The sequence below is a fragment of the Phasianus colchicus genome, chromosome 1, assembly GCF_987193195.1.
Source record: "Phasianus colchicus chromosome 1, bPhaCol1.hap1.1, whole genome shotgun sequence".
NCBI lineage: Eukaryota > Metazoa > Chordata > Aves > Galliformes > Phasianidae > Phasianus > Phasianus colchicus.
The window spans coordinates 155,651,655-155,669,704 of record NC_143436.1 but is presented as its reverse complement, the minus strand read 5'-3'; the positions used below and the strand labels follow the sequence as shown (position 1 = coordinate 155,669,704).

The following is an 18,050-nucleotide window of genomic DNA, read 5'->3' as shown; positions in this document are numbered from 1 at the left end:
CGCTGGTGCCTAGCGCAGCGTCACGTTTTAAAGAACGATTCAAGACACGCTTTTCCAAGGCACGAGGAAGGAGAACAACGTCACCCCTGCAGCTTTACGCCGTTCCCCTGCACCTCACACGTAGCAGAACCGCGGCCCGGCACGCTCTGCAGCCCGTCCCTCCGCAGCCGCTCCCCGCACACGGCCGAGGCCTGACGGGCGGCCCGGGCGGGAGGGGGCGGGCGCAGGGGCGGCCCCCTTCCGCCCAACTTCCCTCGGCCCCGCCGCCGCCTCAGACGGCCGCCAGCGCCCCCGGTACGGCACGGAGCCCCGCGGGCAGCCATGAGCGCCGCCGGCCGCCACCGATGGCTGCTGCTACTGCTGGCGGCGGCCTGCGGGCCGTGCCTCTCGGGCGAGTCTCACGCCCCGCAGCGGCGCTGGCCGGTGCCTTACAGGTGAGTGACGTTGGGGAGGGGGGGGGGGAGGCGCACGTCCCTGCTCCCAACCGCCCCGCGTTGGCGCAGGCGCGCTGTGGGGCTGCCCCTCCTCCCGACCTGAGGCGCGTGACGGGCGGGGCCTGGGCCGGGGCTGAGGTGGGGCTGGATAATACCTCTGTGCTTTCCCGGCTGTCTGGTGGTTTTTACTGAATTACGGAAGGCTATGCAGTAGGCTTACATGGTTTGTTGTTAGTGCTGTGTTTGGTGCGGTGAGCTCGCAAGTAGGAGAACAGGTATCACAGATGGGCCGAAGAGCTGCCTTTTTCCTTCCTCTGTCCATAGAAGTGAGAGCTCTTGCTTCAAACATGCTTGTTTAATTCATAGAATCATAGAATCATAGAATGGACTGGGTTGAAAAAGACCCAGTGATCATCAAGTTTCAATCCCCCTGCCATGGGCAGGGTCGCCAACTACTAGACCAGGCTGCCCAGAGCCACATCCACAGAATCACAGAATTGCCAGGGTTGGAAGGGACCTCAAGGATCATGAATCTCCAACCCCCCTGCCACACGCAGGGCCACCAACCATTCCACCTAATGCTAGACCAGACTGCCCAGGACCCCATCCAGTCTGGCCTTGAACACCTCCAGGGATGGGGCATCCACAACCTCTCTGGGCAGCCTGTTCCAGTACCTCACCACTCTCTCGGTAAAGAACTTCCCCCTGACATCCAACCTAAATCTCCCCTCAACTTAAAGCCATTTCCCCTTGTCCTGCTTTTATCTACCCTTTCAAAGAGTTGATTCCCCTCCTGTTTGTAGGCTCCCTTTAGGTACTGAAAGGCTGCAATGAGGTCACCCTGCAGCCTTCTTTTCTCCAGGCTGAACAAGCCCAGCTCCTTCAGCCTGTCCTCATAGGGAAGGTGCTCCAGTCCCCTGATGATCTTTGTGGCCCTCCTCTGGACCTTCTCCAACAGCTCCCTGTCTTTCTTGTACTGGGAGCTCCAGACTTGGACACAGTACTCCAGATGGGGCCTCACAAGAGCAGAGTAGAGGGGAACAATCACCTCCCTGTCCCTGCTGGCCACCCCTCTTTTGATGGAGCCCAGGATACCATTTGCCTTCCGAGCTGCTAGGGCACACTGCTGGCTCATATTAAGTTTTTCATCTATCAAGACCCCCAGGTCCTTCTCCACAGGGCTGCTCTCAAGGACTGCTCCTTCCAGTCTGTAGGGATGCCTGGGATTCCTCCGGCCCAAGTGCAAAACTCTGCACTTTGCCGTGTTGAACCTCATCAGGTTCTCCCGGGCCCACCTTTCTAGTCTCTCGAGGTCCCTCTGAATGGCATCCCATCCTTCTACTGTGTCAACCGCACCACTCAGCTTGGTGTCGTCAGCAAACTTGCTGAGGGTGCACTCAATTCCATCATCGATATCATTGATAAAGATGTTAAAGAGCACCGGTCCCAAGACAGACCCCTGGGGGATGCCGCTCGTTACCAGCCTCCACCTGGACATAGAACCATTGATGACCACCCTCTGTCTGCAGCCTTTCAACCAGTTTCTTATCCATTGAGTGGTCCACCCATCAAATCCACATCCCTCCAGTTTGGAGATAAGGATGTGGTGGGGGACCATGTCAAAGGCCGTGCTCAAGTCCAGGTAAATGACATCGGTCGCCTTTCCCTTGTCCACCGATGCCGTCACTCCATCATAAAAGGCCACCAGATTGGTCAAGCATGACCTTCCTCTGGTGAAGCTGTGCTGGCTGTCACGGATCACACACCCTTTCCTCATGTGATCAAGCATGTCATCCAGGATGATCTGTTCCATGATCTTCCCAGGCACAGAGGTGAGACTCACCGGCCTGTAGTTCCTGGGGTCCAGCCTGGCCTTGAATGTCTCCAGGGATAGAGTACCCAGCAGCAATCTGGCCAACCTGTTCCAGTGCCTTACCACCTCTGAGTAAAAAATCTGCTGAATGTTTGAGGCTCTGAAAGCTTTATTATAGTTTTTACAGCTACATTTATATTAGGTGGTGCCTAAGAAGTTGATCTTGCAGTCAGGAGTCGTCCAGATTTTCCAGTAAGCTCAGTACTTGCAAGATTTGGTCTCAGGATGGTCAAAATCACAGCACAGGCCTTTCAGTCTGACACTTGGAAATGCATTGTTACAGTGCTTCGTAACTTGCTTGTTGTCATGTGCAGATGCAGTGGGAGGGGAAATGAAAACTTCAGGTATTTTAGAAATAGGACTTAAATGTATGGCTGGCATAAGTCTGTTTTCTGGCTGTGTGTTTACTTTCCAGCTTTCACCTTCTTAACAGGAATGTAGGAACCTTTCTGTAGGTGAGGTACAGTGAGTGAATCTGAAGGAGATGGGGAAAGAAAGACTTGTGAGTCCTATGTGTGCCTCAGCAGTGTTACAGACTTGTACTCTCCAAGCATTACAGCATCTGTATCACAGTGTCTAGCTTTGGGAAGTGCCACACACCTGAGCTCTCTGACATAGGCTCTTAGGAAGTTAGAGGGATGACTCCAGCAGTGAAGCTGTGCTTACTATTGTCTGTGCTTCTCTTTCTCAACACAGGCGCTTTGATTTCCGTCCAAAAACAGATCCTTACTGCCAAGCTCGTTACACTTTTTGTCCCACTGGCTCTGCTATTCCAGTTATGCAAGAAGAAGATATTATTGAAGTGTATCGATTACAGGCTCCAGTATGGGAATTTAAATATGGGGATCTACTTGGACATTTGGTAAGATGATGTTTTTGTTTAGCAAAGCTGTAGCAGGAGATTCAGAAGATTTAACAGCCAGGGTCAATAATGTGAAACTTACTGAAGAACAGTAAGTTTCTGGAAAAAATTAAAGAATTCACTTCAGCTAAAGAAGAGAGCATGACCAGCATTATATATAGCATGAGTGTGTTCCACTACCAAGCTGCACACTGGAAGTATTTCATATACATGCATTATTACAATTTGAGTTTCTTTACTGCAGAAGCAGTGCATTTTCTTGGATATTTTAATTACTATGGAATTCAGATCTATGTGGAGTCATACAAATATGATATAATCTCAACTTCAACAATATTTATAGCTGTAACTAGCATAAATAAGCTTCAGAGCTTGATCCCTAATGAATAAAGAAATATTAATGAACATAAAGCAGCAACATCAAAACAAAGCACAGAGCCAAAAATAGAGATAGCTTCAAATGTCTTTACCTTACTTGTTAAACTGAGACTGAATTTATTAATTTACTGTACAGCTTTAAAAATAAATACTTATCTCAGTTGTTTTGTGGCTTTCATTGCTAAGGTCTGTTGCTAGTAATGCAGTTTTGATCCTTATTTCTTTGATTCCTTTGTGAGGTAGGCATTAAAAGTAAGTGTGGGTTTTATGTTGAGGTCCCACTGAGTGTCTGCCTCCAGATAACAGAATGCACGATGGATAGATAAACAAACACTGAGACAGCCTGATTCCATGTTAGAAGTATGTGCGTGATACCATCTGGTATGTTGTGCAGCAACACTATTGAAAATGGCAGTAGGAGCCACTTCCCCTCTTCCCACCCTGCTACTCAACAGCTCTCAAGCACCTGATCTGGTGTGCAGGTCAAGCTGCTGGCAGTTTTATAGAATTATTTTTCTTTCTGTTAAAGTTTTTGTTATTTTCCAGAAAATTATGCATGATGCTGTGGGCTTCAAGAGCAGTTTAACTGGCAAAAACTACACAATGGAGTGGTATGAGCTCTTCCAGCTTGGGAACTGCACGTTTCCACATCTCCGTCCTGGAATGGATGCACCGTTCTGGTGTAACCAGGGAGCTGCTTGCTTTTATGAAGGAATAGATGATGCACACTGGAAGGAAAACGGAACTCTGGTTCTTGTGACCAAAATATCAGGTATATTTCAGATGCTTTGGATGGTACTAATATTATAAAATGCAGTCAACTTTGTCTTCAGGTTAAGAAGTCTTTTCATCTTTGTAGTGTAAGTGGCTGATTCTTCTGATTTCAATGCTATCTCTGCACTTCTTTTATGACAGAAAGGGATATGAGGCTGCTGCCTTTTGAACAGGACGCACTGAAGTGTTGTTAAGTGAGTGTCATTGGAAGTTGCTGTGCAAAACCACTTGAGTCTCCTCACTATAAAAATAGAATAATAGCTTATACAGAGAAGTCATGGAGTTTTCACATGCTGTCATCAAAACCAAGCCCTCTATTGTGAAGGAGTGGATGACTGCTGGGAATGGAAAAATTGGTGAAAAAAATGTGTATTACCAAACAAGTAATTAAGACATATTTAAGAATACTGACATAGATGTCAAAAATACTCATCTCAATTTCCATATTCCCCATTTTGTGTCATAAAAGCCGTGCAAATGTCCCTAGTAAAAGGTCTTTTCGGTTATATGTCATAGAACAAAGCAAGGATTTATTCCACTAAATTCATGGATGATCACCAGAATAACTTTCTGGTATATACTGAAAACTGAAATCCTAAAATGAAAAAGTCATCTAAATAAGTCTGGTTGATGACTGTAGTAATACGGTGGATGAGTTGTGAACGAAGCTCCCTGAGAACTTGAATAAAACAACTAACTTCTAAAGGTGGTATAGTAAGTGGTTAAAGGCAGCCTTCAGTGTCTGATAACAGCGGGTGTGTGTTGGGCACAGTCCCTACATTCTCTCACTGCTTTAGCAAAGAAATTCTAGGTGGCTCTTTAAGCAGTGAAACAGTGAAGCTGCTTTCCTGTGAGTTTGTATCTCATAACCGAAGGCTTCAATGCCTGAGATGGTTAGATTATTTTGTGCAAACACTAAGATAAATATTTCATACATTTGTGGAATTTGTAGTGCTCTCTGCCTGCATGGATTATTTAATGGCTATGTAAAGAGAGGCTCTGGTGCCTCTGGAGGCATTGTTATTGTCCTAGGCTGTCTTTCTTCCCATGTCCACAAAGCTTATAGGAAGGTGGCGTCTCTGAATTTGACTAGGAATCTGAAAGTTGCCATGGCAGAATGTTTACAAAGGCAGACAGAATTATGACCTGTCTGACCTGACAAAAGCATCTCACCTTGTGGGAGAGGACTTCAATCCATGGGACAGGTGGGCCCTCTTTCCTCTTCAAAACCCTAACAGATGGTTGATCAGCAGTGTCAAAGGCCACAATGAAGCATTTTGATTTATTTCTTTTTTTTTTAAGTGTTGTTGACCAGGACAGTATTACCAGGCATGAACCTGTAATATTTTTGGTTAGCTAAAGTTGTTAAAGCCAGAACTTCATGTTAAGTCCATCTTGGTCTTGTTAGGAGAGACAAATCCTGTTCAGTGACGTACATTGCAGAATACCCCCTGGGAAGCTAATCTGGTAGGAATTAGAAAAGATAAAAGGGAGCTGCAAGCACAACTACAATGTACTAAGTGCAGTTCTTGGTACAGATTCTAAACAAAGTAGTGGACAGTTAAACAGAATGATTGTCATGTTTACTGTGAAGTCCAAAAACATGAGTATGAGGAACAAGTTATAAAGGGGCAGCTTGAGAAGACAGAGTGCAGAGCTGTCATTGCTCTGTGGTATCTGCCTGCATGCATGCCTTCCCTTGGAATAAGTGTGACGTGCATGTCTTCTGTAATGAAGAGTAGGTTTGGAAACAAGACTTACGCAGCTTGTGTTGGGGGATTTTGTGGGGCATGCAGTACTCTCCTTGAAGCTTGGGAAAGATACTACATTAAGTAAATGTGAGAGCCTGTTGTTGTGTGTAGGGCAACATTAGTGACAGTCACAGATCACTCATTAGCCCAAGCACAGTCGCACGGCAGTGACACTTGCAGCTCAAGAGACTGTGGCTTAGAACAGCCCCAGGATTGCAAGCTGTCATCTGACGGTCTTCTGATATATTGCATTAAAAAAATGTGGCTGAGTTATGAATGTGAGGTGATAGTTGGATCTGAGTCAAAGACAGTTGTACCCAGTGCAGAGACTGAGGGAAGAGCTGAGCTGAAATATATGGCTAGGAATATGGGGGAAAACACACAGATGAGCCCTGTGCTTCACATCTGTTTTGAGGAGGCAGATTCATCACCCATAGGGTGCTATGACAGAGATAAACTGAGTTAGAGATGTTTTTCCCATTTCATTTGTGAAATGACCATTCAGCAGAACATTTCAATTATGTACTCCAAATATACATATATACAACCTAAGTATTTAAGTTTGCTGGTCTTCATGTTCCACTTCTATATTTTGGCTTAGTTTGACATCCTGGCTGAGGAGGTGTCAGCTGTCCCAGTCAGAGGTTACTTAACTTTCTTTTGTGAAGAACAATGGAAAACTTGGCCTCGAATTACAGAATTTAGTTACAATTATAGGAAGGGCAGAAACACCTGTTGCTCTGGTGAACATTGTCAGCATATGTTGCAGATAGTACTACCTGCTCTGTTTGTCTGCATGGATAAAATGCAACAATGAGTGTCACTTCTCCAAAGTTTTAAAGTTCTGGCATAGTAGCAAGGGACAGGTGTTGTGGTTTTGTGATTTTTGTTGTCAGTATTCTATATCAGAACGTCATATAAAACAGTGGAAGTTAAAGAGTTAATGTTCTGGTTCTCTCTCTTCTGTCTCTTTCTGTGTTTATGCCCCTGTTACAGACTCAGATCTAGAGATAACTCTGTGACAGACATGGCAGGAAAAAAAATGCCATTTGGGCAACTTACATTTACAGATAAGAAGTTACTTTTAGTTTATTGAATGAGTATGAATTCTCCCTCCAACGTATACCTTGCATCTCTGCAGATAGTTAATGTGGTAGGTAAACTTTTGCAGAGAAGGGAGATGAACCTGGAGAGAAAACATTTTGAGATGTATATTTGTTCCCTCGTCTCTGTAATACTTATTTCCATCTCTTACAGGAACTATGTTTAATGAAATGGCAAAATGGGTGATGTACGACAATGAGACAGGCATTTACTATGAAACCTGGACAGTTCAAGCAAGTCCTGAAAAAAAATCAATTGTATGGTTTGACTCTTATGAATGCTCTAAATTCATACTGAGAACATACCAGAAGTTGGCTGACCTGGGAGCTACGTTCAATAAGATCCAAACAAACTATACCAGCATAATATTATTCAGTGGAGAACCTATTTATTTGGGAAATGAAACATCAATTTTTGGACCTCTAGGAAACAAGACGCTGGCAGCAGCTATAAGAGACTTCTACTATCCCTTCAAACCTCACAAAACAGCCAGAGAGTTTTTTGTGGATCTCTTAAAAATAATTGATCGTGTCATCTTGAATCATCAGTTTTACCTCTTTTACAACTTGGAATACTGGTTTTTACCTATGAAATTCCCTTATCTCAAAGTCGTTTATGAAGAGGTTCCTTTGCCTGTTGGAAGCAAAACATCTTTTGGTGTTTAATTGCTGACAGCAGAACTAAACTATGCTTTTGCCAGAAAATGCCTGAGGATTTTTGAGTACTCCTCTGATGGTATTAGCAGTGAAACATAAAACGCTTTTAATTGAACTTTTTTGGAGGGCAAGTTTTGCTAGACCACAGAAAAGAATCTGTCTTCTTGCAAGTTGAATAGCAGTGATCTCTGACTGACAGCTCTGTTCAACTGTGAACACCAGCTGCCTAAGGGCAAGCTGATATGGTTCCAATACAGACCTGAGTTACAGAGCTAGAGGCTGAGCAAGAGGCAGCTGCCACACATGGCAACAGCTGGCACCTGGCTGCCACTGGATGTGGGACACAAGCTGTACAAGGACCTTCTGGTGCAACCAATTCTGCTGTGTGCTGGGGCTGGCTTGAGTGTCTGCTTCCCTCAGTATGTGCCTTACTGCGTTTCTTTGGTTTGTATGACTGGAGCCTATGAGCTGTTCCACATGTCACGAAAGAGAGGTTTGGTGAGGTGGGAAGAGGCAGCAAGTGTGTTAGATGGTGTGTGGGGCGTATCTTGTCACCACTTTGCTTCCTTCACCTGCATTGTCAGCAAAATACAGATGTCTCTTCCCTGAATGTGTGTGACAGTTTTCTATCACACATAGAAGACAAAGAGCCTGTTACAATGCATAATTGAAGCCTTGCAGTAGTAGCAGAGTTTGGTTCCTGGCTGGGGTTGGAGTGGTGTGGCAATTACTCTCACTTTTTCAGAATGCCTGTATTCCTTTTGCTTTGGTCAGTGAGATGATTATACACAGCAGTACACCTGTAGAAACACAACCAGTTCCAAGGGAACACTGGTTGCTTTTTTTTTTTTTTTTTTTTAAGCTGCTTGCAGAATGGGATGTTACTACTGCACAGTGATTAATCAGTGATATGGGAAGCAAAATGCAATTTCATTAGGCTCAAGGTGAATGAACAGCCTGCTGCAGCCTGAGAGGGGAGCACACATGTACACAGTGATTTGATTCAAAGCATAAGAAGGGAGAACCTTGACCTTCTATTAAAAGGAACTAAAAGCAATTTGGTGAATTATCGTGTAACATCAGGAGCATCAGAGCTAATGTGAGAACAGTGAGGTCATGAGCTGCGGCTGACAGGTTAAGTCTGCTAATCATAAAATAGAATGGCCTAGGTTAAAAAGGGCCTTGAAGATCATCTAGTTTAAACCCCTCTGCTATGGGCAGGGTCACCAACCACTAGGCCAGTGTTGTGGTTTTGTGATTTTTGTTGTCGGTATTCCATCATGTAAAACAGGGTGTTAAAGAGTTAATGTTTTGGTTCCATGGATTGCTTTTTTGGGGCATTTTGGTTTTCTCAGAGGGGAGGGGAGGAGCAGCATTCCTGGAGGACTTAGCACGCAGAGGAAGAAAGGTGGAGCTCCTGGCAGGACACCAGCAGCTCCCTCTCATTGACTTGAGCTATCTTTGTTTGCTGCGGAGAAAAAGCAGTGCTTCCCCTGCAGTCTACTAGCGTAAGACTACTCATCTGCTATCTCGTATTTTGGACACACTTTTCTCTCTCAGTTTGTTTGATTCTGTTGGATTTAGTAAATGACTGTTCCTCCTCAGATCATTGCCATTGTAGTTTTTAGACCCATCTGCCATCTCCCTAATCTTCCCACTCTCCTGGAGCGCATGGCCCGCCCAGGGCCAGCTGCACTGCAAAGGTGGAATGGTTTTTTTTCCGCTCTCTTGTCTCTTTCTAGGTTTGTGCCCCTGTCATGGACTCAGATCTAATTACTCCGTGACAGTTACTGGTGGAGAATGTGGGCAGCTATGGATCTCTACTTCATTTTAAGAGCATTGTATAGAGGACTAAGGACCATTATGTTCCTTGGAATTAATTAGTTTCTTTTTAAGTTCATCATGTTCAGTGTTGGAGTTGCATATATGTAGAGCCAATTAAGGGCCCTGATGGAGATACCTGCCTGGTTCCTCTACATCCCGGTTAATTTGATAGACAAAATGATGTTTGGACTGGTTTCCAGGTACTCTTCTCAGTTTCTTAAGCATGTTCGGAATGCCAGCTTAGGTACTGTGTTATCAGTCTCTCTAAATGTATTTTCTGCAATAGTATTTTATATTATGTGGAGGAAGCTTTTCCCCAAACCAGAGAAATGTTGAATGGCAGGGGATACGGAGAGGGTTAGGAAAGAGATTAGAAGTGTGGAGACCCCCGGTGTCATGGGATTTTACTCTTGAACACCTGTGGGATCCTGAGAAACTAAGCGAGTATTTGAGTAAGGGATGGTGCAGCTCAGAAAGATCTGAGGAGGAATGGCTTATTTGGGGCTTGGCTTGTGCTTACTGAGCTCTATATTATACTATTCTGGAGAGAGAGAGTTTCCAAATTGAGATCCAAACCAAAGGGGGAAAAACCTCCAAGTCAAGCCCAACTGATCACAGGAAGCACCAGTATCAGTGTCAGTTGCCCCTGTGGAAGGCCATAAATGGAAATGGGTGTCCTCGCGTCTTGAATGGAAAGAAGAAGAAGCAGAGGAAGTAGAGAAAGATCCAGGTGAGGCCCTCCCCAGAACCACCATCACCAAGAAAGGCAACTGAGAAAAATAAGAGACATGGAGAAGAAAGTGAGGAGGAGGAAATCACTGTTACCACTATTAATTAACCCCTGAAAATGACTGAAATCCAGGGCTCAATAAAGGATTTTATACAGCACCTGAATGAAACTATTGTCACCTGGTTGCTTTGGTGTTGGGACAGCGGGACCAATAGCGTGTCCATAGATGGTAACAAAGCTTGCCAACTAGGAAACATTGCCCAAGATTCAGCTATTGACAGAGGGATTAGTAGATGTCTGAACGGAGTTGCCACCCTCTGGGAACAAATGATATTAGCTGTGAAGACATCCCTTCAAAGATGATCTGGAGCCTGAGATGAGAGAATGGAATACTGTCAAGAAAGGCATCCAATATTTGAAAGAAACAGCCATGTTGGAAACGCTGTATGTTCCCACGTTTTGTTCATAACGATCCATGCCAGGGCTGTGATCCTGAGAGAGTGAGGAGTACACCTGATATGAGGTGGAAACTCACAAGAACAGCACTGGAAAAGTATGCCAGTACACTGGTAGTAACATTTGAAAGATACAAGGACCTAAACAGAAGGCCCCTCAGTTTTTGAACTGATTCTTACACTTCAAAACTTTGACCAAAAATTACTGCCATCCTATGCTTCCATCTCAGCCATCTCCCAAATGACAAAGACTAGACAAAAATGGAGAAGAAACGGGACGGATTGCTGGAAGAATTGTTCCTAGTGATTAAACATGATGAACCCGTGACAGTATCAGAAACACCCGATGAAGACCAGGATGATCAAAAGAATCTGCTGAAGGAGCTGATCAAACTGATTAAAGTCTTAGCTATCAAACACCTCCCTGCTCGAGCAAATGACTGCAGTAAATCTATATTGCATGCTGCTCTGTGGAGCTACTTCTGCGAGCATGGTGAGGACTTGAAGAAGTGGTACGACAAACCCACTCCTGCACTATGAGCATGGGTGAGAGAATTACAAAGCAGATTAACCACCACTGAAATTGCTCCCATTACTGCAAGTAACCAGTAGAGGGGCCCTGCCCTCAGTTGGGGAGAGAAAGGGATAATAGAGTGTGTTGGACTGTGTGGATTCAATGGTCTAGCACTTCAGAACCACAGGAATATAAGACATTGGTGGACATCGGTGCCTAGTGCACTTTGATGCCCTCAAGTTATAAAGGGATAGAATTGATTTATCCCAACTCAGCTGCCAGTGCTGAACTGGATGTTCAAGGGAAAGGTTCCCTCCACCCATCATGCAGCTGATGCCACTTGAGTAGCGGATTGCCTTGATTGCACAGAAAACTTAGATGGGGAACCTCAGCCATCCAGGAATCCTAGAGTTGATTATGGACTGGCCTGAAGGCAAAAAGTTTGGAACATCACCAGCAGAAGAGGTATTGCATGCTTAAGAGGCCCCACCATATGATGAACTACAAGAAAATGAAAAAAATATGCCCTGTTCACAGATGATTTGTGTCATATTGTAGGGAAGCATCGCAGATGGAAAGCTGCTGTGTGGATCCCAGCATGACGAGTTGCAGAGGCCACTGAAGGGAAAGGAGAATCAAGTCAGTTCACAGAGGTAAAGGCTGTCCAACCGGCCTTAGACGTTGCTGAATGGGAGAGGTGGCCAGTGCTTTATAGTGACTCATGGATGGTGGCAAATGCCTTACAGGTGTGGTTACAGTGGGAACAAAACACTGGCAATGGAGGGGAAAACCTATTTGGGCTGCTGAACTATGGAAAAACATTGCTACCTGAACAAAAAATATGGTTATAAAGGTGCGACACATAGATGCTCATGTGCCCGAGAGTTGGGCTACTGAAGAACAGCAAAATAACCATCAGGTAGATTGAGCCACCAAAACTGATGTGGCTCAAATAGACTTGGTTTGGCAGAACAAGGGAGAGTTATTTTTAGCTCGGTGGGCCCATGAGACCTCAGGGCATCAAGGGAGAGACATGACTTAAAGTGTGCTAGAGACCGAGGGAAGGACTGAACTATGGACTCTGTTGCACAGGTTATCCATGACTGTGACACATGCACCATAATCAAACAAGCCAAGAGGATGAAACCTCTGTGGGGGAAAGGACGATGGCAAAAGTATAAGTATGGGGGGGCATGGCAGGATGATTATATCACCTTGCTGCAATCTCACAATGGTAAGCGTTATGTGCTTACTATGGTGGAAGCAACCACTGGTTGGCTTGAAACATATTGCAGTACCCCATGCTATCGCCCAAAACACTATATTAGGTTTGGAGAAGCAAGTCCTGTTATGACATGGCACCCCTGAAAGAATTGACTCATGAGAATGGGGCTCATTTCAAAAATTCACTTGTGGATATTTCAGCCAAAGAACATGGCATTGAGGGACAATGTAAAAGGCTTTGCAGAAGTTCTAGTAGTTGACATCCACCACCCTTCCCCCATCCACCAATGCCATCACTCTATCATAGAAGGCCACCAGATTGGTCAGGCATGATCTGTCCTTGGTGGAGCCATGCTGGCTGACTTGGATCACCTCTTCATCTTTTATGTGCCTTAACATGGTAGCAAGGAGGATTTGCTCCATGATCTTTCCAGGCACAGAGGTGAGGCTCACAAGCCTGTAATTCTCTGGGTCATCCTTTCTCCCTTTCTTAAAAATGGGAGTAACATTTCCATTTTTCCAGTCAACGTGGATCTCACCCGACAGCCATGATTTTTCCAAATATGATGCAGAGCATCTTGACAACCACATCAGCCATCTTTTTCAGAACATACAGCCTCATGGACTTACATACATTCAGTTTCATTAAGAGGTCTTGGATTTAATCCACTGTTACACTGGGACAGAATTTGTTCCTCTCACCCACACCTAGAGGTTCAGGGTCCTGACAGACATGGGGAGGAGCCTGACTGCCAGTGAAGACCGAGGCAAAGCAATCATTGAGTACCTTAAGCTTTTCTTATATCTGAGGAAGCCAGTTCTCCATCCTCATTTATCAGAGGGGGAACACTCTCCTTGGCCTGTCTCCTCCTGGCTGTGTACCTGTAGAACGCCTTCTTGTTATTATTCACATCCCTCACCAAGTTCAGCTACATCTATGCCTTGGCTTTCCTGATCTTATTTCTACAAATGCAGACAATGTCCCTGTACTCTTCCCAGCCTACACAGCCCTGCTTCTACTTACTGTATATTTCTTTTCTCTCAGTTTAAGCAACAGGTCCTTGCTTAGCCATGCCGGTCACCCTCCTCCTTTACTCGATTTCCTTTGCTGGGGGATGGAGAGCCATTGCACTCTTAGAAGGGTGTCCTAAAAGAGCTGCCAGCTCTATTTCTGTTCCTGTGCCGTCAAGGACAGTTTCTCAGGAGATCCCATCTAGAAGTTCTTTGAACAGATGAAAATTCGCTCTCCTGAAGTTAAGGGTCCTGACTCTACTTCTTGCAAGGCCTACATTCCTTCAGATCACAAACTCCACCAGGGCATGATCACTACAGCTCAGGCTGCCTCTAATCTGAACCTCTCTAATGCTCTTCTCTGCATTGGTGAGCACAAGGTCCACTTAGGCTTCACTCAGGTCAGTCCATCTAATACTTGGGCCAGGAAGTTATCCTCAGACTCCAAGAATCTCCTGGATTGCCTGCCACCTGCCATGCCACTATCCCAGCAGATATCCAGGTGGTTGAAATTCCCAATCAGACAAGAGCCCATGAGCATGACACCTGCAGCTGAAGCAAGAAAGCCTTATCAACAGGCTCCCCCTGATCAGGTGGCCTGTAGCAGACCCCGATCACTAGATAGGCCAATCTTTGATTTTTACCCACAAGCTCTCAACCCGATCTTGGCTGTTCCTCAGACACAGCTCTTCACAATCCATTCACTTACTAACATAGAGGGCAACTCTACCACCCCTCCTACCCTGTCTATCCCTTCTGAAGAGCCTGTAGCCCTCAATCACAGTACGCCAATCGTGAGAGTCATCCCACCACGTCTCCATGATAGCAACCAGATCATAATTATCCAAGCACATCATGGTTTCCAGCTCATCCCACTTATTTCCCATTCTGTGAGCATTAGTGTAAAGGCACTTGAGCTGGGTTTTCTTGCACACTACCTTTCTAGAGGGGCCATCCCTCAAACCTTAAAAAGAAATCTGAAGTTTTCTCCCAGTGCTTCCTATAGGGATACGAGAAGGTTAACTTAATCCTCTAAAGGGAAAATGAGATGAGCAGAAGTTCATGCTTGAAAAAGAAAACCCACAAAAACCTATTTAACTCAAGCATTTGGGTGGAATGTCTTCTTGCTGAAATTCACATAGGTGAGGGAAATAAGGTCATATTTCTTGTTACATTCACAATCAGCTGGTGGAAAGCAGGCTCCCATATTTGGCAGATTCTGGAGGACAGTCCCAGCTGCCAGGCTCAAACATGACTCCTGCTTTCCCTGTATCGAGCAAATACATTACCCATTCACTCATGCTTCAAATAGAACCAGAGAATCACAAGGTAGGAAAGGACCTACAAGATCATCTAGTCCAACCATACTCCCACTACCATTGCTACCACAACCCACTAAACCGTATCTCGTAGCTCCTCATCCAGGCGCCTCTTGGACACTACCAGCGACGGTGACTCCACCACCTCCCTGGGCAGGCCATTCCAGTGCCTGACCACTCTCTGAGAGAAAAAGTTGTTCCTCATGTCCAACCTGAACCTCCTCTGGTACAGCTTGCGGCCATTTCCTTGGGTCCTGTTTGTTGCTTGGGAGAAGAGGCCAAACCCCTCCTCATCACAACCTCCCTTCAGGAAGTTCTGGAGTGCAGTGAGGTCTCCCCTGAGCCTCCTCTTCTCCAGACTGAAAAATCCCAGCTCCCTCAGACACTCCTCATAAGACTTGTGCTCCAGACCCCTCACAGCTTCGCTGCCTTTCTCTGGATACGTTCCAGGGCCTCAGTGTCTTTCATATAGTGCAGGGCCCCAAACTGAACACTATGCTTGAGGTGCAGCCTCACCAGTGCTGAGTACAGGGGGATGATTACCTGCTCCTGCTGGCACACTATTTCTGATGCAGGCCAGGATGCCATTGGCCCTCTTGGCCAACTGGGCACACTGTCAGCTCATGTTCAGACGAGCATCAATCAATAACCCCAGGTCCCTTTCCTCTTCACAGTCATCCAGCCACTCCACCCCAAGCTGGTAGCGTTGCCTGGGGTTGTTGCGGCCAAAGTGCAGGACCTGGCACTTGGCCTTGCTGAACCTCATCCCATTCACCTCAGCCCAGCGATCCAGCTTATCTCGATCCCTGTGAAGGGCCTCCCTACCATCAGGCAGATTGAGGCCACCTTCCAGCTTGGTGTCATCTGCAAACTTACTGAGGGTACACTCAATCCCCTCATCTAGGTCATCAATAAAGATATTAAACAAGATGGGCTCCACTACCGACCCCTGGGGGACACCACTTGTAATGGGTGGTTACTGGACTTAACTCCATTAACCACTACCCTTGGGCACGACCCTCTAGCCAGTTCCTTACCCAAAGTAGAGTATACCTGTCCATGCCATGGGCAGCCAGTTTTGACTATGAGAATCAAAGGCTTTGCTGAAGTCTAGGTGGACTAGATCAACAGCCTTTCCCTCGTCTACCAGTCTGCTCAACCAATCATAGAAGGAGATGAGGTTGGTCAAGCATGACCTGCCTTTCATGAACCTGTGCTGGCTGGGCCTGATCCCCTGGATGCCACACATATGCTGTGTGATCTCACCCAAGATGATTTGCTCCATAACTTTCCCTGGTACCGAGGTCAGGCTGACAGGCCTGTAGTTCCCCGGATCCTCCTTATGGCCTTTCTTGTAGGTGGGAATCACACTGACAAGCCTCCAATCCTCTGGGAACTCTCCAGACAACTAGGAACACTGGCATATGGCGGAGAGCAGCTTGGCAATCATCCGAACCGGCTCCCTCAGTATCCTAGGGTGGAGCCTGTCCGGTACCGTTGTCTTGTGACAGTCCAGATGGAGTAGGAGCTCTCTAACCATCTCCACCTGTATCACTCAGGGCGTATTCTGCGTAGCATCCCAGACTTCCAGATCAAGGTGTAAAGTGCCCTGAGGATAATTGATCTGCCTATTAAAGGCAGATGTAAAGAAGGCATTGAAGATCTCAGCCTTCTCCTTATTCTCAGTGGTCACATAAAGTAAAGGATGGAAATTCTCCTTGGTTCTTCTCTTCCCATTGATATATTTTTAAAAGGATTTCTTATTCTGTTGTATTGCAGTGGCCAATCTCAGTTCAAGTTGGGCTTTTGCCTTCCTAACTTCCTCCCTGCACACCTTAGCAGTCTCCTTGTCATCTCCCCAAATAGCCTGTCCCTTCTTCCAGAGGACATAGACACTCTTTTTCTTCCGGAGTCTCAATAGTAGTTCCCAGTTCATCCACACTGGTCTTCTTCCCCTACGGCTTGCTGTATGGCATTCAGGAACAGCCTGTTCTTGTGCCTTTAAGGTTTCATCTTGAGGAGTGTCCAGGCTTCCTGGACCCTTTAACCCTTCAGGAGCATCTCCAAAGGGACCCCTGCAACAAGCATCCTTGAACAGGTCACAGTCTGCCTTCTGGAAGTTCAAAATATCAGTTTTGCCAGTCACCCTTCTGACATCTCCAAAAATAGAGAATTTTACAATTTTGTGGTCGCTCTGCCCAAGACAGTCCTCAACCTTCACATCTCCCACCAGTCGTTCTTTATTAGTGAAGAGCAGGTCTAGCAGGGCACCACCCCTGGTAGGCTCTTGTACCAGTTGTGTAAGGAAGCTACCTTCCACACACTCTAGAAACCTCCTGGACTGCTTCCTCTGCGCTGTATTGTATTTTCAATATATATCAGGGAAGTTGAAGTCTCCCATAAGAACGAGTGCTACCAATCGCACGACTTCTGCAAGCTGCTCATAGAATGCCTTCTCTTCAACCCGATTAGGCGATCTGTAACAGGTGTTACAGGTTACTCTCAACTCTCAGTTCTACTCCCTGCTTTTATGCACCTTGCATTTGAGAGATAAAATACAGAATCATTCTGTAACATGAACATTTTTAAGTCTGCACTGTCCATGCCTCTGAGGGAATGAAGTAACAGCCATCAAGTAGGTCTACATGTCTTCCAGCCCAGGTGCTCCTCTGCATTGACTGATTTCAGCTACAGTATTAAGAAATCAGACTTTATCCTTCTTTCGTAGGCCCTGGGGTCAACGCTGTCCAGTTCCTGAGTATCTGGTGATGAAATGCTGTGTTGACTGTCCTACAGAAGTGGAGGAACACACCCTGTGGTCTTCATTTCACAGCAGGGGAACTTAATAATAACAGTAGCAGATATGGTCAATCAGGAAATCTAATGACAAGGATGAAGAAATCATATAGAACATCTAAGGTTAACTCTAGCTTCACTGTTCTAGTTAAAGAGTATCAAAACCATCTCCAAGCTTTTATGTCATGTGTATTTTAGGAAAATTAATTTATATTTTGTAGTCTGAACTACAAATACTGAAGTTCTGAGTCCCTTTAAGATTAAAAAAATCCTCATTAACACAATGCTCCAGTTTTAGATTCAGCAGCAGCATTTATTTTGACAACCCCACATGATCTTTGTGAC

At 45.6% G+C, this 18,050-nt stretch overlaps 1 protein-coding gene across 1 annotated transcript; it reads left to right on the top strand.

Annotated features, from left to right (window-relative positions):
- Positions 1-238: 238 nt before the first annotated feature.
- CLN5 (CLN5 lysosomal BMP synthase) lies at positions 239-8,442 on the top strand. The gene is made up of 4 exons (XM_031609256.2): positions 239-434; positions 3,004-3,169; positions 4,094-4,319; positions 7,330-8,442. The coding sequence occupies exons 1-4, from the start codon at positions 322-324 to the stop codon at positions 7,839-7,841; spliced, it is 1,017 nt and encodes a 338-aa protein (XP_031465116.2). The 5' UTR covers positions 239-321; the 3' UTR covers positions 7,842-8,442.
- The last annotated feature ends 9,608 nt before the right edge of the window (positions 8,443-18,050 follow it).